General features: G+C 38.8%; 1 protein-coding gene across 1 annotated transcript in view; it reads right to left on the reverse strand.

Annotated features, from left to right (window-relative positions):
- LOC124721111 overlaps positions 1–25,453 on the reverse strand; it is a 335,377-nt gene that overhangs the window by 76,660 nt on the left and 233,264 nt on the right. The window contains exons 19-21 of the mRNA XM_047245929.1: positions 24,593–24,733; positions 23,093–23,170; positions 6,923–7,253 (exon numbers count right to left, since the gene is read on the reverse strand). Of these exons, the coding sequence (XP_047101885.1) occupies positions 6,923–7,253; positions 23,093–23,170; positions 24,593–24,733 (550 nt within the window). The remainder of the gene's footprint in view (positions 1–6,922; positions 7,254–23,092; positions 23,171–24,592; positions 24,734–25,453) is intronic.

A 25,453-nucleotide genomic window follows, 5' to 3' on the forward strand; every position in this document is an offset into this window, starting at 1 on the left:
TCAACTGAGCACATCCTTCAAACTGACATAGAAGTTTAATTTGCTGCAACATCAGTCTTTTGTTTCCAATCTCCACAAAGGCTGTCCTGCAACATATTGGAAGTATAGGCAGGAGATACAAGCAGACTGAAGATTTGAATCCATCTAGAACGTGAGCTCAGAAGGAAAAAATATTGCCCACTGACCAGCCAGACATCTGACATTAAGCTGAAACGTGTCAAGTGAAACTGCAGTTTCATCATGCTCTACATATACATCCATATACAAACACTATCAGCCACCATATGGTACTTGACAGGGTACTTAGTACCACTGCTAGTCATTTCCTTTTTTGTTACATTCACAAATGAAGTCAGGGAACAATGTCCATCTACATGCCTCTGTACGAGTCCTATGATGTCTTCCTTTAATTTGACCTCAAACACTTTATCAGTATTCAAGAATGGATCAGGCAACTGTTGTATACGTGGTCTCCTTTATAGATGAGCTACACTTTTCTAATATTCTCCCAGGAAACTGAAGTCTGCCATTTGCCTTTCCTACTACCATATTATACGTTTGTTCCATTTCATATAACATTGCAACATTATGTCCAGATATTTAATCACTGTGACTGGGTCAACCAGCACACCACTAATACTGCATTCAAACATTATAGGACTGTTTTTTCTACTCATTTGCATTAACTCACAAAGTTAGTTAGTTGGTTGGTTGCGTGTTCCATTGATCAATCGCACGGTACGGTAGCCATTATGATGTGGAACATGTCAAGTGCACAAGAAATACACATATGAAACAAGATATTTTTAATATATATATTACAATACAGGGTTAAGGATTAATATTCCTATTATTTACCCCACTCCCTTAAATGGCACAAAATGCATATACTATATTTATAGATTTATTTATTCCTATCCAAGAATTCATCTATGGTATAGAAGGAGTTGTCAAGGAGATATGATTTCAATTTATTTTTGAAGCTATTACTGCCATCTGTCAGACATTTTATTTCATATGGTAATTTGTCGAAAATATTTATAGCAGTATATTTTACCCCTTTCTGTGCCAAAGATAGGTTGAGTAAAGGATAGTGTAAGTCTTTCTTTTTTCTGGTATTATAATCATGAATGTCACTGTTGTTTTTAAACTGGTCCATGTTGTTGAGAACAAAATTTCATTAGTGAGTAAATGTACTGTGAGGCTGTTGTAAGAATTCCCAGTCTTTTAAAAAGATGCTTACAAGATGTGCGACTATGAACACCACACATTATTCTAACCACTTTCTTTTGGGCAGTGAATACTTTTTGTCTAAATGTGGAGTTACACCAAAATATTATTCCGTATGACATCAGAGAGTGAAAGTGTGTTAGCTTACTAATTTCTATATCTTCAAAATTGGCAATTATTCTGATTGCAAAAGTGAACCTAGTTGCTTTAGAAGATCCAAAATATGAATTTTCCAATTAAGATTCTCATCTATGTGTACACCCAAAAACTTAGTATGCTCTACCCTGTCTATTGACTTCTGTTGCTGTGTTATATTTATTGAAGGAACTGTACTTTTTGCAGCAGAAAGTGGATGTACTGTGTTTTTTTAAAGTTTAGAGCAAGCCCATTTGCAGAAAACCAATTAATGACTTTTCCAAAGACCTTATTTGTATCATTTTCAATTGGAGTTTCTTTTACCGGATTAATAATGATGCTTGTATCATCAGCAAACAGTGCCAATTCAGCTTCTTGTTTCAGATAGGAAGGGAGGTTGTTCTCACACACACACATATATATATATATATATATATATATATATATATATATATATATATATATATATATATATATATATATATAAAAAAAACAAAGATGAGGTGACTTACCGAACAAAAGCGCTGGCAGGTCGATAGACACACAAACAAACACAAACATACACACAAAATTCAAGCTTTCGCAACAAACTGTTGCCTCATCAGGAAAGAGGGAAGGAGAGGGGAAGACGAAAGGAAGTGGGTTTTAAGGGAGAGGGTAAGGAGTCATTCCAATCCCGGGAGCGGAAAGACTTACCTTAGGGGGAAAAAAGGACAGGTATACACTCGCACACACGCACATATCCATCCACCAGGATATGTGCGTGTGTGCGAGTGTATACCTGTCCTTTTTTCCCCCTAAGGTAAGTCTTTCCGCTCCCGGGATTGGAATGACTCCTTACCCTCTCCCTTAAAACCCACTTCCTTTCGTCTTCCCCTCTCCTTCCCTCTTTCCTGATGAGGCAACAGTTTGTTGCGAAAGCTTGAATTTTGTGTGTATGTTTGTGTATGTTTGTGTGTCTATCGACCTGCCAGCGCTTTTGTTCGGTAAGTCACCTCATCTTTGTTTTTATATATAATTTTTCCCACGTGGAATGTTTCCTTCCATTATATTGAATCATATATATATATATATATATATATATATATATATATATATATATATATATATATATATATATATAAAAAAATAAAGATGAGGTGACTTACCGAACAAAAACGCTGGCAGGTCGATAGACACACAAACAAACACAAACATACACACAAAATTCAAGCTTTCGCAACAAATTGTTGCCTCATCAGGAAAGAGGGAAGGAGAGGGGAAGACGAAAGGAAGTGGGTTTTAAAGGAGAGGGTAAGGAGTCATTCCAATCCCGGGAGCGGAAAGACTTACCTTAGGGGGAAAAAAGGACAGGTATACACTCGCACACACGCACATATCCATCCACACATACAGACACAAGCAGACATATTTAAAGACAAAGAGTTTGGGCAGAGATGTCAGTCGAGGCAGAAGTGTAGAGGCAAAGAACTTTCCGCTCCCGGGATTGGAATGACTCCTTACCCTCTCCTTTAAAACCCACTTCCTTTCGTCTTCCCCTCTCCTTCCCTCTTTCCTGATGAGGCAACAATTTGTTGCGAAAGCTTGAATTTTGTGTGTATGTTTGTGTGTCTATCGACCTGCCAGCGTTTTTGTTCGGTAAGTCACCTCATCTTTGTATTTATATATAATTTTTCCCACGTGGAATGTTTCCTTCCATTATATATATATATATATATATATATATATATATATATATATATATATATATATATATATATATGACAGAAGGGGACCCATGATTGAACCCTGTGAACACCTAATGTAATTTCGCCCCAATTAGATGAAGTGGCATTATTTAAATCACTTTACCCATATAAGGAAATGTTTTGCTTCCTGTTCTGTAGGTATGACTTAAACCACTCATATGCTACTCCATTTATACCATAGAACTCTAATTTTTGTAACGTAATGTCATGGTTCACACAGTTAAATGCTTTAGACAAGTCACAGAAAATTCCTATTGGTGACATTTTACTATTTAAAGACTCTATTATGTGGACAGTGAAATTGTATACTGCTGTCTCAGTGGAACAGCATTTTTGAAATCCGAACTGTGACTTACTAAGTATCCCATTACTGTTGAGATGGCTAACCATTCCTGAGTACATTACTTTCTCAAAGATCTTTGAAAATGCTGTAAGCAAGGATACTTGCCAATAATTATTGACATCTGTGGTGTCCCCCTTTTTGTAGGGCGGCCTGACAACGGCATATTTTAACCTGTCTGGGAAAATACCTTGAGTTATTGATGCATTACATATGTGACTCAAAACATCAGCTGTAATTGCTTCACATTGTTTTAATATCTTATTAGAGATATCATCTACTCCAACAGAACATTTATATTTCAAAGATTTAATAATTTTACTTATTTCACAAGAGGTTGTTAGGTGAAAATCTGACTAAATTTTTCAAAACAGACTCTTCCATGTACTGCCTGGCTTTTTCTTTCGAACTATTCTCACCAATTTTTTCTCCTACACTTAAGAAATGGTTGTTAAATACGTTATCTACTGGTGTACTATTGGTTAGGATGGTCTCGTTCTCCTTAATAGTAACACTACCTACCCCGGTGATTACTTTTCCTGTCTCCCTTCTAACAACATTCCATATTGATTTGATTTTATTGCCGGGAGTTGTTAATTTGTTCTCTAACATACATATTTTTTATTTCTTTACAACTTTTCTCAGATGTTACAATAATTTTTATAGTGTAAAACTACTTCTGGATCTTTACTAGTTCTTACTGTCTCATAAAGTTTTCTTTTTCTTTCTGAAGACACTTTAATACCTATAGTAATCCGAGGTTTCTTTGAAATGTGTGTGGTGTTACATTTAGTAATTTTCGTTGGGAAACAATGTTCAAAAATGGATATAAATTTATCAAGAAATATGTTGCAATTATCATTAGCATTTGGCTCATTATTTACATCTCCCCAATTAACATTTCTTAAGCTTTCTTTGAAGTGCTCTACAGATACCGGGTTGGGCGACCTTACACTTTTACTTAATGGTTTTCGAACTGTACACCCTGTTAGTTTTTGTAAGTTAATCAGTTGTGCATCATGGTCTGACAATCCATTTACCACAGGGAAAGCATATGATTGTTTTACATCCTCTTTCTGTACAAATACATTATCTATTAGTGTGCTACTGTCTTGAGCTATACACGTAGGGAAATTGATCACTGATTCTAAGTTATATGTTGTTAATAACACTTCTAGTTCACTTTTCCTCTCAGAATTATTTAGAAAGTTTACATTGAAATCACCACAGATTAATAACTTCTTCTTTTTGTCCGACAGACTGCATAATAGGGAGTCAAACTTTTTTTATGAATTGCTCCCAGTCTCCTAATGGGGACCTGTACACTGTTTCTAATATCAATACTACATTATCTAGCCGAAGTTCACATGCACAAACCTCAAAGTGCTGATCAACACAAAATTTTCTTTCTTGTACCGTTTTGGATTTATAGCCTTGTTTTATGCAAATGGCAACTCCTCCTTTATCCATACTAGATCTACAAGTGTAAGATGCTAAATTATACCCACTTATACTGACACTATCTATGCCCACAGTTACATGGTGTTCAGACAGACAGAGTATATCAATCTCATTCTTATTTTTGAGATCATCTAAACACACTAATAGCTAATCTACTTTATTTTTTATTCCCCTGATATTCTGATGAAGTAGGCTGATACTGCCCTTAGCTTTACCCCTATTTACTGTACATGAGGTTTCTTTTATTCTATTTATCTTGATTGTCTGTCTGGTCTTTAACCTAAAAAATCTGTGTGCTTGGACCCATTAACCACAGGGATTACCCCCTTGTGTGACTGTGGGCCCCCTTACAGTTTCTGCTAATAGAGAAGTTAACTTATTTTTCCCCAACCTATTCAGGTGCAGGCCATGTGTAGTGTATCTCCACCTACCAATAGCATTTACTGGAACAACACGTATTTGAGATTTTGCCGGTGTCTGGAGCATCCTGTTCAGCTCAGTGTTAACATGCGTTACAGCATGTGTTTACCCAGAGCTGATCATGGCGCTGAAAGACCTCCACAAACCCCACATTTGTGTTTCTGTTCCTATTTTATCCAGGTCACTCCTAATACCGTATCTTGGATTCATAGCCAGGCTGTTTCCTGCTCCTGCAACTATAATTACCCGATCTTTCTTCTCAAAGTTGCTGCATAGCTGATCTACGTTTTCTGTCACCTGGCTAAGGTTAGCACTTGGTTTCACAAAACTTGTGACCTGGTACCCTGCACTTAATTTCTCCTGAAGCTGCTGGCCCACACTGCTCCCATGACTGCTGCCTATAAGCAGACTACTTCTTTTCCTATTCTGGTTTGGTCCCGACCTGTCATTTTTCTTTAAGCTAATATTCTGCTTCAACCTATTTTCAACTACATCTGGATGAGGCCCTTCCTCCACTTCAGATAGCAAGCCAAACTGATTTACTAATTGAATTTCTGGAGTTTTTTCAAGTGTTTTCCTATTTCACCCCTTGCTTGCTACCTTTTCCCAGTTCCCAGTCTCATTTTCCTCTCTTAACCTAGATAATTCCAAGTTCGCGTTTTCTAATTCTGCCTTAAGGGCACAAATTTTTGCCTCCTGTTCAGTGATTTTTCTATCCTTTCTACATAACCTACACTGCCATGGAAGAGCCTCATTTTCTACCCTTGTTTCCTCGCCGCTACATCCGCCCCAATGAAACCATAATTTACAGTCTACACAGAACACTCCATCTTTCAAATTTCTACAGTAACCACCACATTTGTCACACATGGTTTGATAGACAAACTTAACACAAAAGCAGAGAATAAGTTGGCACAAGACCACAGTAGTTTCGTAACCTGTAGCCTACTAATTCGTAAATGAACACTGATGTAAACAAATTTTTAAATTTACTTCTGAAAGTTTTAACTACCTAGCTCTGTATGATCGACATGAATTAATTTGACTTTGAAGCGATAACTCTAGTCAAAAATGAAAATCTACACTCTCGCGAAATTTACGCCTAAAAAACTTAAATAAAACTAGCAACTACCGGCCTTTTACGAAATACTTCCTTTTTTATCTAAATATGGTCAGAAAAGTGAAACCTTCAATAGATAGCCTAGAGAAGAAGTATATACACTAGTCTAAAATGTAATATTAACTAAATTAGCTCTTATTTCAATATTAATCACTTAACTTAGCGAGAGCTTCGTATATGCACGTCTGTCTAGCTCCAGAGATAATACTTAGCCAAATGCACTGCTTTCATTACTGGTCAGTCTTTCTATATACTAAATCTTAAATTTCCTAAGGATGGTCTTTATTTCTGTCTTTTTGTAAAAGCAATAAGTTAACAGTAAAAATAACTTGCTTCAATTCCTGTCAAGTGCTGCTTAGTAATAACAATGCACACTGTTCTATACCGAAAACCAACTGAGCTCACTAACTTGAGAGAAAATAGTTTCAGTGTCATATGAATAAAGTGAAGTAATGTTACAAATCTCACCTGTTGTGTGTAGCACTTGTGCTTGAATTTTCTGACTCAGTAATTCTGTTTTTTTCTGTAGATCTTTCTTTGGTGTACTATGACGCTCTGCTGCGATGTCATGAAGAGGCTGAGGAGTATCATACCCACTTCCTTCTGATACTTTGTTGTCACTTGTGTGTACTTCATCTGGCGTGGTGTTAAGACTATCGACTTTTGGTACAGGTGTTACAGATGGCCGGACAACAGGATAAGAGGCTGACTGTGCACCTGGTGCAGGAACAGAATGTGGCACTTGTAGTACCCCTGCAGGATGACATGTCATCGGATGGCAAGGTACACCAGGAGCTACCTAAAATAAAAACAAACAATACAATGCTACTGGTAATAAACGTAATGTTTATTCTAATGAAATTATTTGGGTAACTATTGCTATTAGTATGCCGCTCGTGGTCTTGCAGTAGCGTTCTCGCTTCCCGAGCATGAGGTCCCGGGTTCAATTCCCAGTGGGGTCAGGGATTTTCACCTGCCCCGAGATGACTGGATGTTGTGTCATCTTCATCATCATCATTCATCCCCACTACAGTTGAAGGAAGGCAATGGCAAACCACCTCCATTAGGACTTGGCCAAATACGGTGCTGCAGGTCTCTCGCATCGTTACCCTACGCCCTGTCAAGAAGCATGGGACTTCATTTCCATTCCATTGCTATTAAAATTCACTCACTGAAATGATAAGCAGTGCTGTTGTGCTTCCTGCCTTTCAGCTTAAACACTGCAACAACATTACAGTTACCTATGGATGTTAATTTTATATTTCAATTTTATAGTTAGGTCACAAGATATCTTCAGTTTACCACCCAAGCAGTGTGCATGACATGAAATTTATTGTGTGTTTTATTGAGCTCTTGCTCTTTAAGCTAATTCTTTTTTAAATAGACATTTGGAGACTGTTATCTGCTGTTTTAAACTATAGGAAATGTGAAACAGTGGTCATGTAATACTTGTCTTTTTTCTTTCTCTACCTACAATCCAAAGGATGCTCTTCATGGTCACTGTTAGAAGCCCATACAAATAAATTGGAATACAATACTTGACCACAGCCAATGATATACATGTGCCAACATCCCTGAATTATGTTTCCACATTACTGATCTCAAATTTTTATGAGCATCAATTCTCAATGTTAACTGAAAAATAATAAGGCACAGAATTTGTTAATATGATGGTGTAAAAATGTGAATGTCAACAAAACTTATAATTACAGAATCTTGCTCAGACAGCAATGTACTGAAAGCTTCATTATCATCAAAGATGGAAGTGATTGGTGTACAATTGACTAAGTCCTGAGTTCACCAACAGTGGAGTCCAACACAGGTAAACAACAATGGTGACCCCATCCACAGTGGAGCCATATCATCCCTCCAAACCTTAGCCCCTTGTTACCAAGACACTGAGGAAGTCACTACTTCTCTGCAGGTTTCCATAGCCATGTTTCCAGCAATTCATTACTGTGGCTAGTTGCAGCACACCAACCCCAGGCAGCTGACTGCTGATCACATTTTGCTAATCACCTGATTCAGCCCACATCATTTGCTTGCTTTACAATCCCATGTATCTACAGGCAAATGGATTTTTTTGATCAGGCCTCTCTCAGGTGCTCCATAGAGATCAGAAACAGAGCAAGAAGTGCAAGTCCAATGTTGCTGCTGTTACTTCACTGGCTGTACTGGGCTCTCTCCTTTCCACTATAGCTCTGTGAGTATGACAGGTCTGAAAATAGTGGTGCTGCAGTTCAAAAATAGTTCAAATGGCTCTAAGCACTACGGGACTTCACGCCTGAGGTCATCAGTCCCCTACACTTAGAATTACTTAAACCTAACTAACCTATGGACATCACACACGCCCATGCCAGAGGCAGGATTCAAACCTGCAACCATAGCAGCAGCGCGGTTCTGGACTAGAACCGCTCAGCCACAGCGGCTGGCATGCTACAGTTGCTTCCTACTCATGCACTTGTTCTCTTACTAAAGTGTGCAGTAGTGTCATCAGTGGCGAGTTTTGATTAACATCTACACTTCTCTTGTTACAGTGTCGAAATTTGTGACCTCTGCCAAAGCTCAGCACAGTTTACACAGATTAATGTCACTAATATGCTAATATAGTTGTACCTGTGATGGTATCCCGAAACAGTGTTTTATTAAACATGCAACAGTGGAGATAATAGGTCAATAGCTTATCAAAAAGCTCTGCCACAGCACAAAAAGAAATGTCTAATTTCTTCACTTATGTTATTGAAAACCCACACAACTTCCACCTCATCATCGACGGCCATTAAAAAATTACATTATTCCATTGAAAAATTCTTTATTCACTCTGATATTGCTGTAGTTAGTGAAGTATTGCATGTTAAAAGCACACTACTTGTGAGTCTGTGGCACTCAAGTGCTCCGAAGATCTCAGACCAATCAGTACGATTCATGCCTCAGGTTTCTAAAAGATAGCTAATTTAGTTATCTGTAGCAGCTGAAGCGGGTTGTGAAATTGATGTGAAGGCTACACTACCTCATCCAACTATTCTTAAGAATGGAGTGAAGTCTATTGCAGATGCTCTTAAAAAAGTGCTGTCTCCACATGTTACTCCTGCTATGACCGATAAAAACAGCTTCTTCCCAAACTGATATGTGGATGGATGATGCATGTAAAATAACCTACACTACAGTGACTGTATCCACTGTTAGTGAAATAGAGCAGACACTAAACGAGCTTATCATGTTACTCAATGCTGGTAATAATCTAGAACAAGTCAACTATCGAACCCTATACATGGTACTTCTCTGGCAGTGAAAACTTCTGGATGATCACTTGAGCCCTGTATTAGATAATGATGGCATGATAATACTTAAATTACAATGCAGAAGTTACATGGATGGTTGAAATGATAGGATTACCACAAGATCTCTAAATGTTGCTGAATGGGAAGTGCACAACTGTATACCCCTGCTATTCTATGACTCTGTAACATGATTATAAGTAAATGTTACTACAAATTACGATTCCATTCTCTCCAGTTATTTGTGGTTCACACATAAGTACATCCGGGCCATCAAACAGCCACATCCATTGAAATTCCAGAGGTATGCAAGATATGTGGACCATGTCAACAATCACCGCGGGTACTGTTTTGGAGAGGCAAAAACTGATATTCTTGGCTGGTGGAAAGAACATGAAAAGACAGTACCTTCTCTGGCATGTGTAGCTACAAGCTTAACATGTCTGGAGCGTAATGTTGTGACATTTTCCTGGTTCACGGCAACAATGATCTGTTAAATACTTTTGACTTAGGTCAATTTATGTTGATACTGTTCACAAATTAAATTAATATAATGATATAACGTTATTTGCATTTAATGATCCTTTGAAACAATCTCCTAGAAATGCCTAGGTGGTGAACCATTGTCTCTCAAGAGTGTCTTGAACTTCCGATAATAAACAACAAAAAGTTGTCACATTACTTGTAAATGTTGTTAAATGACACCAGGCTTGTCTTAACAAACACAGCTAGGAACAGGCATTTAAAGTAATCTCTATGATCGGGCAAGATAGAATTCCATGTACAACATTAATGGAACGAGACTGCTAATATATACTAAGGAGTCATGTGCATCAGTTTGTGTATTACTTTTGGCACGGTAACTGATCTTTATAGGCTAATAGCAAACTGAGCAAGGTGGCACAGTAGTTAGCGTACTGGACTCTTATTCAGGAGGATGACGGTTCAAACCCACATCCAGCTGTCCTGATTTAGGTTTTCTGCAATTTCCCTAAAGTAAGTGCTGTGGTGGTTCCTGTGAAAGGTCACAGCTGACTTCCTTCCTTAATCCGACAGTACCGATGATCTTACTGGTTGGTCCCCACCCCAAATCAACCAACAAACCAGCTAATAGCAAGCTGTCTAGTATATCATTCAGTTTTGTAATTTTTTGAAGACTGGTGTAAATTTATTTTTATATTTAAACACTATTCAGCAAACAAACCTCATCACTGTGTCCTGATTTCTTGTACTGTTGTCACAAACTCTACAACTTGTCGTAAGTATGTGCATGTCAATGTAGCTGCTAGACTTTCTCTGAATGCAGAGCATATATTAAAATAAATTTACAGTGATCTTTAAAACAGTTTTGTTGAAGGAAAAAACACAGTGTGTACACACATACATACATACATACATACATACATACGTATACACATGAGTACGCATAAATCCATATCCATACATATTATAAAAATCTATGTACACACGTATGTACACACATACGTTACACATCTCCTAAATCACTGGACCAATTTCAACCAAACTTGGTACATTGCTGAAGGGGTAAAAACTACCTACTTATCAAAGAGGTGTGGGTGTAAAAGAAGTGTAGTCTACAACACACAAATATCCATATTTTATTCATCCAGTATATTAGAATGACCATACTTAGTGACTTGCAACAAACTTTACACATAATATCAGACCTTCATAAAACTTTTAATTGATGAAAACCCCCACAAAATGTTGAAAGGAATAAAGTTTATTGCTTAGTGCATCTTGGCTGTTCATGCAGTAAAATTGCAGTATGAAGCAGAGCACTTTAATTTATTACTTCTTTATTACTAACTGTATTTCCATCATATCTACCTATGAAATTATGTAATTGTACAACATATAGGTCAGAAGATATAACATGAAACAATGAGCTGTGTCAAAACAAATCTGCAGGGCGAAATTCACGGGAGATAAGATGAACTATGTGTGTAAATATGCGCGAAATATATTAAATACGTGTGAAATATAGGTTAAATGTGCCTATGCAGGCAAAGACATGGGTAAACATCTCCTCCTACACCAGTGGATTGATTTCAACCAAACTCTGTACACATACTACTTACTATCCGGGGGCAGGGCGGGTGGGGTGAGGGGGGTGGGGGGGGTGGGGGGAATTACGGTGGGTGTAATAACCAGCAACTTCCAATTGGGATTGGGGTGATTATGTGGCGAGAGAAGGACGTAGGAGGAGTTGGACAGACAGAGTGTGAAGAAGAGAAGATGGACCAGATAGAGGGAGGAGGAGATGGACAGAAAGGGAAAAGGAGGAGATGGATGGAAAGGGAAAAGGAGGAGACGGATGGAAAGGGAAGAGGAGATGGACAGAGAAATGAGGAGATGGGAGTAAGAGATGGATACATAAGCAGGCAACTCTGGGTACCGAGCTGGTGTGTGTGTGTGTGTGTGTGTGTGTGTGTGTGTGTGTGTGTGTGTGTGCGTGCGTGGGGAGGGGGGGGGAGGGGTTGCACGTACATATATACATCTACGTATGTAAGTACAAACAGAATAATATTCACTGCTAGCAAATCAGTATTACAGTATTGGTGAACAACTAGTGACCCATCCCGGATTCACAAAAATAATGAAAATCACATCGAAATCTCCACATTAGTTGCTGGGATCACCCCCTCACATACAGACGGAAAAACATTAATTTAGACTATGTATAGATAATTGTCATTCTCAACCACTGTGTGTACAGGCAATGCCACAAGTCCTCAGTTACACTCACAAATTCATGTACTTGCTCTCCTTTCTATGCCGGTAGTCTCCACTTGAACCTGACAAGGTTCAAGAGACATGTTTATAGTTATTAACAGGCAGTGCAGAGACTGGCGAATCAAGTCTTCACGCATATGGAAATGGCAAATACGATGACATTATATGACCTACTGGCAAGCTGAAAGTGTGTATACAGAGCTCATTTCTGATCACTAGTGCTCTGTATCACAGTATCATCACAATTACGTTCTCTTCCACACCACCTACAGAGATGATGATGCATATACCTTACACATAGCCACTGCAAACAAATCATGGCCTCACTTACAGCCACTGCTGTTCCCGATATTTCATATCATGCCACATCTCCCTTTCTACACCTACCTACCTACCAACCAGTTCTCAAGTCCCTTGGAGATGAACAACTATTTAGTAGGGTTTCAAACTATCACACTGTGACAAGAGTATGTTTATGTTTCTTTGCATTTTTATTGTTTGTGTGTTGTGGATAAAACAGTGACTGAATACAAACACAGAACATTGTTCAACAAGATGACGACAAGGGAAAGGTTTAAATTTTACACTGGCACCGAAGCATTTACGTGTTGTTGATTTTATAAGTTCTGTTGAACAAGTTATTTTTAAACTACCTCTGATTATGCAGAGATGGTTAGAAGGGAAGCGTGTTGTGTGTTGACTGTGGTAGATTCACCCAACAGTAATATAACAGCTGCTGAGAGGGCTGCTTTACACTCAATTGGAGTGGTTTTGGATATCATTATTTTACCTGCAAATAAGGGCAGTGCTACACTGTTGTTTAACAATCTAAACATACATCTACATGGCTACCCTGCAAATCACACTTAAGTGCCTGACAGAGTGTTCATCCAACCACCTTCACAATAATTCTCTGTTAGTCTTCTCTTGAACAGTGTGTGGAAAAAACGAAGAACTATATATTTCTGTGTGAGCTGTGATTTTTCGTTACTTAATTGTGATCATCATTTCTCCCTATATAAGCTGGCGTCAACAAAATATTTTCACATTCAGAGGAGAAAGTTGGTGATTGAAATTTTGTGATGAGATTCCACCAGAACAAGAAACTCCCTTTGTTTTAACAATGGCCACCCCAAATCCTGTATCATGTCTGTGACACTTTCTCCTCTATTTTTTAAAAATACAAAATATGCTGCATTTCTCTGAACTTTCTCGAGGTACTCCTTTAATCCTATTTGGTAAGGATCCTAACCGCATGACAGTACTCCAGAAGAAGACTGACAACCATAGTGTAGGCAGTCTCTTTAATAGATCTGTTGCATCTTCTAAGTGTTCTGGCAATAAAACACAGTCTTTGGTTTGCCTTCTCCAGAATATTTTCTGTGTGTTCTTTCAAATTTAAGTTGCTCATAATTGTAATTCCTAGGTATTTATTTGAATTTACAGACTTAAGGTTTGAAGGATTTATCATGCAAATGGAGTTTACTGGATTCCTTTTAGTGTTCAGGTAGATGAGCTCACACTTTTCATTATGTAGGGACAATTGCCAATTTTCACACCTCACAGATATCTTACCGAAATCATCTCGCAGTTGGTTTTAATCTTCTAATGATTTTACTAGATGCTAAACAACAGCATCATTTGAAAACAACCTACGATGGCTGCTCAGATTGTCCACTAAATCATTTATATTTGTAAGGAACAACAGGGAGCCTATAGCATTACTTCTGTTTTACTTTATGACTCTCTGTCAATTACTATAAACCATGAGTTCCATGAATCCAGTCACATAATTGAGACAATATTCAATAAGCACACATTTTGATTACAAGCTGCTTGTGAGGTATGGTGTCAATAGCAACCTAGAAATACAGAACCAATTTGAAATCGCTTGTCGACAGCACTTAACACTTCGTGTGAGTAAAGAATTAGTTGTATCTTAGTTCACTGGGCCCAAGTCATCTCAGACCCCAAAATTTGGGTCAACTGAGTTCGCTCATCTCGTAATCACCTTTTGTCAGAATGGTTGTAGTGAAAGACAGATCATACATGTGATTCGCTACTGACCAACCGTGCAAGGTGAGTGATAACAATAACAAGATGGAACCAAAGTCTAAAGCTTTTTTACCTTACACAGAAAGCATTTCCAACGGAATTAGTAGTATTTTGTGGAAATCTGATCCCTCCAACCCTGCTCTACTCGCGAATAGTGCGTGGGAAGAATGATTGTCGGTAAGCCTCTGTATAGGTTCTAATTTCTTGAATTTTCTCCTTGTGGTCAATATGTGAGATGTATGTAGGGGGAAGTAATATGTTGTCTGACTCCTCCCGTAAAGTGCTGTCCCAAAATTTCAATTGTAAATCTCTCTGTGATGCCCAATGTATCTCTTGTAACGTCTGTCAGTGGAGTTTGTTTAGCATCTTCGTAATGCTCTCTCGCCAGCTAAATGATCCCGTGGTGAAACACGCCACTCTTCGTTAGATCTTCTCCTCCCCCCCCCCCCCCCCCCCCTTGCCACCATCAGCCGTACCTTATAGGGATCCCAGACAGATGAACAATATTCAAGAATCGGGTGAACAAGTGCCTTATACGGCACTTCTTTCATAGATGAGTTACATTTCCTTAAAATTCTTCTGATGAATCTGGGTCTTGTGTCTGCTTTTCTCACTATCTGTTTTATATGGTCATTCCACTTAAGGTCGCACCGGATAGTTACGCCTAGATATTTTACAGCAGATGCTGTCCCCAGCTGTTTGTCATCAATAGTGCAGCTGTACAGTAGTCAATTCTTTTCCTATGTATGCACAATATGTTATATTTATTTATGTTCAGGGTCAACTGTCAGAGTCTGCACCATTCATCAATTCTCTGCAGGTCATTCTGAAAATTCTTACTATCTTCTGGCGTTGCTACTTTGGATAAACAACTGCATCATCTGCGAATAGCCTTAAAGAGCATCCAACGCTTTCTACTTGATCATTTATATATATCATGAACAGCAACGGTCCTATCACACTTCCCTGTGGTACTCTGGATATTATGTTTACATCTGTCGATTTAGTTGCGTTAAGAGCGATGTGTTGAGTTCTATCTGCAAGAATGTCTTGAATTCAATTGCAGGTCTGCTCCGATACTCCGTAAGTTTGTATATTTTTCATTAAACGGCGATGCGGGACGGTGTCAAATGACTTACTGAAATCGAGGAACACAGCATCAGCCTGAGTGCCATTATCGACTGTTCTGTGGATCTCATGGAGGAACAGAGCGAGCCGAGTTTTGCAGAATCTCTGTTTGCAGAATCCATGTTGACTTTTATAGACCAGCAGTTCACTTTCCAAGAACGTTATAATTCCTGAGCATAAAACGTGTACCATAATTCTACAGCAGATTGACCTCAACGATATAGGTCTATAATTGTGTGGTTCTGTCTTACGGCCTTTCTTAAAAACAGGAATGACTTGCACTTTTTTCCAGTCATTAGGCACCTTTCGTTGCTCAAGCGATCTACAATGAATTACTGCTAGAAGGGGAGTGAGTTCTTTTGCATAATCTTTATGGAATCTTATAGGTATCTCATCTGGTCCTAAAGCCTTTCCACTAAGTGATTGCAGCTGCTTTTCAATTCTGCGATCGGTTATCTCAATATCTGCCATTTCAACATTCGCACGACAACTGAAAGGAGGGACAGTGTTACGATCTTCCACTGTGAAACAACTTGTACTCAAAGTTAAATACACAGCAGTCTAGTGCTCTATCACATTAACAGTATTGAATCAGCACATGTTGCGAAATATATTCAGGATGGATACATCCAAAGCTTCTCCATTATCTATGTGTGAAGGAATAAAAATGATTCCAGAAACTATTTTGCACTACAAACTGAACACACTATGTCAGCAGTCCTCCGAGCTGTTTGAGCTAGAACCAGGTCACACCACATCTACATGGTGCACATAATAAAAACACCCGAGGTATGCCCAAGTTTTGCAGGCACTTAAACATCCCATTCATGTTAAAGGATGCAGCTAATGCAAAACTAGCAGACTTCTCAGAAGCAACTAGAATAATTTGACAAAACAATTCTAATCATTTAGTCCCTTAGAAGATTGTAATTAAGAAACCAAATGGAACCTAATTCATTTGTGGAGATTCAAAAGCTCATTAAACTCATGATCACAGAGTAGCACTATCTACACTATGGTATGAAGATTTATTGTCAAGACTGTCCGCAGGAAAAATTTTCAAAAATAGAATGTCTACAACAGATTACACAACAAACGCAAGGGTATGTGAACTACGTCGACACACATTTACAGCTATCATTGGATGAGGAGTTACAGCAGTATGTGGTTGTTATACATCCTGTTAGTTATGTTAGTAACTCCATCTCTCATTCAGGGCAGCAAGTGCCCTTGACAACATTCCAGCAATATCTACAACAGATTACTGGACAAATATTAGGGTGTGTGAACTATGTAGACAATATAATCATTACAAGATGGTCAAATGAACTACTTGTGGAATACCTCACTTTATTATTCCATGTTTTATGGAAAAATGGACCATATTTTGTGAAGAAATGATATACAAACCTGGGATACTTGTCTTCAAATGATAGAAAACCTGCAAATTCCTTGATAGATCCAATTTCAATACACAGAGAAGGAGTTCTATTTATATGGCCTCAGGTATGTGATGGAGTACACAGAAGTTGAAGTAATAATTGCTGCAAGCATGCTGCCTTGCCATTTTGCAGCAGGGAAGCCACTAGTAGATGCTATGGACATGTTACAATGTGGTACCCGGATGCTACTATCCCTCTAGAAATCGGACACTTCACAGAATCCAATCACATTCACATCAGAGACACTGAAATAAAACCACCTCACATTGATCGCAGATAGTACAGAAGGCATTGAATATTATAAGTGGAATGAAGAAATTTCACCATTATCTGTACAGCATGAAATACCAACAGATTACAAGCGACAAACTCTAGTTAGAATAAATGCCTTTCTGTGCTAAAATGACTAACGAACATCACAGCAGCTTCAGAGATGGTCATTACTACTTCACAACTATCACAACCATCTCCATTATTGACAGACACTGTGACAAGTGAATGCTTACGCACTGTCGGAATTGTTAATGAGTTTTCAAAACCTCCTTAGCTATGTTATTTCAAGTAGATACAATAAGCAAGATAATATTCCAAGGGTTCCCAGTGGATACATTTAGAATTTCTTGGAAAATGGATTGGGACCCATCCATGAAGTAGGTTTGTAAGTAAATTCACAGAGGTTGGTAGAACAAAAATAGGGATAGCCTCACCAGTTCCCACACCTTTTAACATGACTCTCCAATTAATTACAAAAAGAGGCATAATTCCTTAGTGGTCTGAGACTTAACTCAGGTGGTCATCACTACAGCAAGGACAGATACTCTAATAGCATTATTGTGGGTATTGGGGCATTGCCCAAAAAAATTATCTGGACTGTCACTATTGTTACAGACCACAAATAGACTCTTCCACAGAACAAAAAATTTACCAGTGTAAAAAGTGTTCAGCACATACACAATGTCTTGCAATAACATGCTGAAATTTTGACATATACATCATTATGGTCTACTTATGCAGTGTGTGAAATTTGGCTTGGATACCACTTGTCCCTTTTGTGCTACCACACTTCGAAAATCAATGTTTTTCAGGTAATTTTTCAAATTTTTGCATTTTCGTGTGCATGTAACTCAGTTTTTGTGACTGATATGGGCATGATGAGTTCTGTGTGTGTTTAGACCACATTAAGCTTACCACAAAAAATTTATACCCATTTTGAGTGAATTATATTTGGCATAGAAGGCACCTACAATATGTACCTTTTAACGTATTACAATTTTTTAATCACATTTTGGAATTTTTTATTTTCCCTCAGAAATATGTTGTTGGTGTTTTGATTCAAGGAGTGTGTTCTCTAAATGGATGTTACTGGGTTGTAAAAATTTCACTGGACAGTGTGGAATAGTTCCAAAGACCTGAAGTTGGGTCTGAAGATAGATTGCCAGATGCGGGGTTGCAATTTCCGGGTCACGCCACCTTCTTTCACAAGTCATAATTCTGGAACTAATTGGCAGGGGAAACTAATACTTTGTACATGAGTGTTCCACACATGGTAGAATTAGTGTACTGAATTTCAGTCAAATCTGAAACTATGAGCTGGAGCCCCTGGTTGAACTGACATGGAATGACCCCACAGGGTTCTGCTCAGGATCTATGGCTTTTCTTCATCTATATAAATAATCTGCCACTACACATAACAGATCATCCACAAATTTTTCTTTTTTCAGATGACAAGTGTTAATGTGAAAGATGTAGAAAGTAACGTAAATCATAGAGGTAATAAAGTAATCACTAACATTTATTCAGGCAGATGTGCGGCCTCATGTCACGAACTTCATGTTGACCATTGTTCAGGTGCCTCAGTATTCTACCTCTGCCACCATTGCATATACATTCCAATCGGGGAATTTGTTGTTAACAATACTGATTCATTTAAAAAAAAAAAAAAACTGCAACAGCCATTCAAGATAGAAAAACAATACACACTTCTTTCACACTTCCTTAAGCACCATAAAGAAAGATCTGTGCTATTTAGTATCTTTCATTTTTCAATAGGCTTTCAGCAGAACTAAGGCAAAGAAAATGAGAAACCCCAAGCATTCAAATCCAAGTTGAAAGGTTTTCTGGCAGTTACCACACCTTTACTGTAGCGGAAGTTTGTGGTGTAGCTCCCCTAATTGGGGTGGTCCCCCAATTGTTTATGTTTTACAAGGTTAGTTACTTATGACAGTCTTGTTATTTTTATGAGCAGTGTCCCACTAAGTAGCTTCTTACTGTATTCATTCAAACTGTTTCACAAGTAGTAACTGTTTTCACTTTCTTTGTATTGTGCTTTATGTTGCTGACTTGCACATACACTTGTGTTTCTTTACTTCAGACCATTAAGGGAACACAAAGAATCAGACTTCCTCGCAGACTAAAACTGTGTGCCGGACCGAGACTCGAACCCGGGACCTTTGCCTTTCATATGCCTTTTAATCTGCCAGGAAGTACCATAAGTTCCATATCAGTTCACACTCTGTTGCAGAGTGAAAATCTCAATCTGGAAACATTCCCCAGGCTGTGGCTAAGTGATGTGTCTGCAATATCTTTTCTTCCAGAAGTGCTAGTCTTGCAAGGTTCACAGCAGAGATTCTGTGAAGTTAGGAAGGTAGGAGATGAGGTACTTGTGGAAATGAAGCTGTGAGGACAGGTCGTGTCGTGCTTGGATAGCTCAGATGGTAGACTACTTGCTTGAAAAAGGCAAACGTCCTGAGTTCGAGTCTTGGTCTGGCACACAGTTTTAATCTGCCAGGAAGTTTCATATCAGCGCACACACTGCTGCAGAGTGAAAATCTCATTCTAGAAACAATCAGGTACTTCTAGAGGCAGTGTCTACTGCCTTGAACTGTTGTATGTTGAATAAAATATCAGTGTCCATTTGTAAACCCTCTGAGTAAATTTTGTGACATTACAAAATGAACAAAATGTAATAACAGGTAATTTTCACAAACAACATCTATCAAGCCCAAGATGTAATTAGTTCTGTGCAAGAATGAGCAAACAATAACATCAGAACTTGGGATCTTAATGAGTTCGGCATGACAACACAAAAGGGCAAAGATTTGAATGTTTTAATGTGCAACCTATTACTTAAGTTCTAGAATCTGGTAACTGCAAATGTATTATTATTGCTTTACCTCCCCTCCCACTTTCTCACATTCTGAAAATTATGGAACAGGATCAAGTGCCATAAAATAATTCTTGTCTATCATTCAGAGCTTAATTACTGGTTTCTTTCAGTATAATATTCTTCAACCTCAACTTCCACATTACAGTTTTATGCCACGTCCCCACTATTTCCCAGCCCCCTTCATCCACCACCACCACCCGTGTCTAAACTGTATTGTTCCCTCTCCTCACCCAGATTTATTTCAGACTGCTATACCTTGTCTCCTTTATGCTATTCGGCCTGTGAGCATCAGTACGTTGTGTATCACGTCCTTCATATACATGATCCAGTCGCATTAATGTGACCACATGCCAAAAGCCTAAATAACCACCTTTTGCAGCATGGACAACAGCAAGATGTGCAGGAAAAATGCCACAGAGGTTCTAGAAGGTACCGACAGGAATGTGGAGCCATGCCAACTCCAGTGCTGTGGCAAGCTGCATTAGTTTTCTTGGTTGAGGATCCATGGCGCCAACAGCCCAATTGAGATGGTCCCACAGATTCTTGATTGGGTGCAAATCCAGGGAGTTTGGTGGCCAGTAGAGTACAGTGAACTTAGCCTTGTGCTCTTCAAACCACACCCATCCACTGCAAGCTGTGTGACATGTTACATTGCCTGACCAGCAGATGTCACTGCGCTGGGAAAAAACGAACTGCATGTTGTGGTGGGCAAGGTCCCCCAGGATAGATGCATATTGATAGATACGTACTTGTGTTGATCCATTGTGCCTCCCAGAACGACAAGGGAAAGCAACAGAAACATTCCCCAGACCATAACTTTCCATGCTCTGACTTGGACCCTTTGCTTTCAGGCACTTCACACACCAACAGTCATCTGTCAGATGGAGCACAAAATTTGATTCCTCTGAAAAGGACACCTGTCACTTCTCAGAGGATACCCAGTTGTAGTTTTGGCATGCAAATTGCAGTCGTCGCTGCCAATGATCGGCAGTTAGTGTGGGTGCATGAACCAGGCACTTGCTGCAGAGGCCCATCTGCAGCAACATTTGCTGAATGATTGTTGAGGAGACACACTTGGTAGACCCTCTTGCAAATCAACTACACAACTACACAGCCATCATTCACCCCTGTCATCTATGGCCCGTGGTGCACCACAGTTACCGCGGCATCAATTTTGGATAGCACCATTTAGCCATGCACAGTATAGTTTAACCATGGTGGCCTACAAACAGTTTACAAAGTCAGTAGTTTCGGAAATGCTTCCATCCTTGGCCCAAAAACCAATTATCACGGTCTTTTGGACATCAGATGAATCACTCCATCTCTGCATTACGACAACGACTGCACTGTTTTCCACATCCCCCCCCCCCCCCCCCGGCACACTTTATATAACCTTCACTGCTAGTGCTGCCACCGTATATAAGTGGTTATTGCACATTGACAATGAACATAGATAGTGAAACTTCCTGGCAGATTAAAACTGTGTGCCCGACCGAGACTCGAACTCGGGACCTGTGCCTTTCGCTGGCAAGTGCTCTACCAACTGAGCTACCGAAGCACGACTCACGCCCGGTACTCACAGCTTTACTTCTGCCAGTACCTCGTCTCCTACCTTCCAAACTTTACAGAAGCTCTCCTGCGAACCTTGCAGAACTAGCACTCCTGAAAGAAAGGATATTGCGGAGACATGGCTTAGCCACAGCCTGGGGGATGTTTCCAGAATGAGATTTTCACTCTGCAGCGGAGTGTGCGCTGATATGAAACTTCCTGGCAGATTAAAACTGTGTGCCCGACCGAGACTCGAACTCGGTCGGGCACACAGTTTTAATCTGCCAGGAAGTTTCATATCAGCGCACACTCCGCTGCAGAGTGAAAATCTCATTCTGGGAACATAGATAGTGGTCACATTAATACAACTGGACCGTGTATATACCTTACCTTATTTACCCAGAATTTTCCTTCACACACGAAGCAAAAAGTGACTAGTGGAAAAGTTCATTTTTGTGAAAAATAGCTGTGTGATATCTTATTCCACATAACAATTTCATAATTTATATGACACTTTGTTACAGTGAGCTGTCCAGTGCTTAAAGTTCTTTTTTTCTTTTTAACAGGGCAACACAGTTTATGTCAGAAGGTCCATTTTAGGTTCACAGTACATTTCTGTTCTATTTGAATTAATTATGAGTGTAAGAATAAGGAAATAGATAATATACATATACACTAACATCAATCATCATCTTAACAACTGGAACTGTCCTCTGAATTTGATTGAAAATTTAAAAAATTAAAATGCTCACAATTTAGCATAATGACTTATGAATAACCATACTGGCAGATCCACTGAATAATTATATCATATCACAAGCCCAATCACATTATATTTCTGTTAATAAATACAACTAGACAAGTTCTTTGCACATTCACCCCATCTTACTGTAGACTATAATGAAACAGCTTTTATATTACTATGGGGAACCTAATGGATATGTGACAGATAAAGATCCACTAAACTGGAAAAACATCTAGAAATATACCAGTATTACATAAAGCTATATCACATTTCTTCAGCCAACAACCTGAGTCAGACGAGGTGCTTCACTACTTACGTTGACCTTTATCTGTTATATATGTGGATTAGGTTCCTTGTATTGACATAAAATCTGTTTCACTATACGTTACAAGAAGATGGCACAAATGTGCCAAAACCAGTTTAGGCATGTGTGTTAAAGGAAATGAGGTGGGTCAGAAACCGTGACATGATAATTATTCACAATAAATATTAGTGTAATACATGTAATGTAGCACATACCTGACTACACGTAGGTGTTTGAGAAATAAATTGACTAGATAGATCCCTACGTGGACCAGAGTGTATTTTTGCCAGCTCCTGAAATAAATGCAGGTTTGTTTCAGAAATTTTGGGCAATAGTCATTGATGTCTATAAGCAAATGAATTTTTCCTTTACTTTCAGAACTGTAACAAAATTTGTGTCTAAGTAATCTTCAAACTATGACAAATACTTATTCAGGAATGAAATGTATAAAGAAACAGGGAATTCTTTTTAAATACTTTAAAAAACAAATTTGGTAGAATAAAAACAATGGTAGGAGTAAAGGTAACAATTCGCCAAATAGAGCTTTTGGAAACGTGCACAATGAGTACCATGTCATAATACCACTGACTGGTGAGTGTACAGTGTCCAAAGATTTGGATGTCAGTATTTTCGTGCAACATCATGCCTCCCCAAACTGTAACACCAAGACCACCAAAACAATCATGTTCGACAATGCTGGATGTACCCTCCTATGGCGAGAGGTAGGAACACGTAATACACACAATAACATTGTCGAACATGATTATTTTGGTGGTCCAAATGTTGCAGTGGGGGGGAGGCCTAATGTGCATCTTTGAATACGTTTTTGTGTGCGTCTTCTCATAGGTGCATTTGGTCCTGACTTCATTTTTATGGATGACAATGCACGACTGCATCAAACTGCACAGATCGAGCATCTCTTGGAACTAAAGGATATTTGGTGAATGGACTGGTCTGCTCATTGCAACCCAATTTAAATCCCATCGAGCACATGTAGGATGCACTGAGGAGATGTACTGCAGCATGTCCACAAGTACCACCAGCCATACAGCAGCAGTCAATCGCACTGGTGGAGGAATGAAATGTGCTACCACAAGAACTTCTCACCACGCTTGTAGTCAGCATGGGAGCACACTGCAGAGCATACACTGTCGTCCATGGTGACCACACACCCTATTAAGAAACATATAATGTTGTCTATAATGCCAAGGAGACCATAATGAATTGTGGTGACTTCAGTTTAACTACTGTCTTTGAATAAAAGCACCTTTTCTGTTAATGTCATTGAATATTTCTTTCTGTTATCTTCTGTACAATACTGTTAGAAGTTCTGTGTATTTATGGCTCAGTTTCATTGAGTTGTGTTACTTGGCAGTGACATGTCAGGTGAAAGTTATTTTCATTATCAAGTTTTGCACCTTAGTGTACTTCGACTCAATTTAAATTACAAAATCATTCACATTCCAAGGGTCAGAATTTTGCATGACTATGTCTAAAGGAAATCTTTCTAAAACGTAGTTATGAGAACCTGTAAGAAACAAAGCTAGCATTGTCAGTTTCAGCAATCTGATCACTTACAGTCAACTAACAGCTAATTTTAGGGAATATGGCTACTTCAAAACTTTGTCTAATGATTTATTAATCAATTACCTGCACGATCCTTGTAATAATTTTACTTTGTGAACAATAACCTATTTTTATATATTTTAATGTACCTGTTGTAAATCATGGAGGTCAATTGCTGCAGGTCGTGGACGATGATGTCGTATGAGTTCTTCACGAGTAACAGTCTGGCTAGGTGACATTACTCCACTACTGTTTGTGCCACTACTGTCTACATGTACTGCTGTAGGTACCTAAATATTAAAGTTTAATTCAGTAACTGTAAGTGTATAAGGTTACATAGATAATGAGGATTACAGCAAGTATATTATGCAGGGAAGAAAAAGTTCTAAAACATGCAATGTAAGTGATATTTTCCACCTTGTGTTTTCTGAACAAATGATCCAGACAAAAAAACATGGTAACATCAAGCACAAACATAAAAGGCATACGGAATTAAGATGGCTGGAGAAGAAAGGTGGTGGCAGCACGAGAGGGTAAGATGAGAATTGGGGGGGCTAAGATTTAAGAAGTGAGGAAATGGCAGAGGGGGAGAGTGAGGGAAGAGGATTTCCATAAGGCACGGTAAGAGCTAGTGTAGAGGATCAACAGAAGAGGTCTGAGTGATTGTGTTAAGAAGGGGGTCCCACGAGAGCGGTTGGGGGTTAAACGAATAGGTGCTTAAGGGATAAGACAGTTAAAGGAGTCGGGAGGGGTGAAGATATAAGAGGGGAATCTGAGATGGGAGGGGGGGGCAGAAGGGGGAGGAGGTGACAGGGGTTAATGGGATAGTGGTGAGGGGAGGGGGAGGAAAAGGTAGTTGTAAGGGTGGGCAGTGAACTGACATAAATTGAAGATGGGGGAGAGGGAGGGAGGACGCAGGATGGAGAATAAATTTTAATAGTTTCCATTAAGCAAGATATGAAAAAGGTCATAAGCACTCTGGATATAACAATAATCATTGTAATATGAGG

The sequence above is a fragment of the Schistocerca piceifrons genome, chromosome X (assembly GCF_021461385.2).
Source record: "Schistocerca piceifrons isolate TAMUIC-IGC-003096 chromosome X, iqSchPice1.1, whole genome shotgun sequence".
NCBI classification, from domain to species: Eukaryota; Metazoa; Arthropoda; class Insecta; order Orthoptera; family Acrididae; genus Schistocerca; species Schistocerca piceifrons.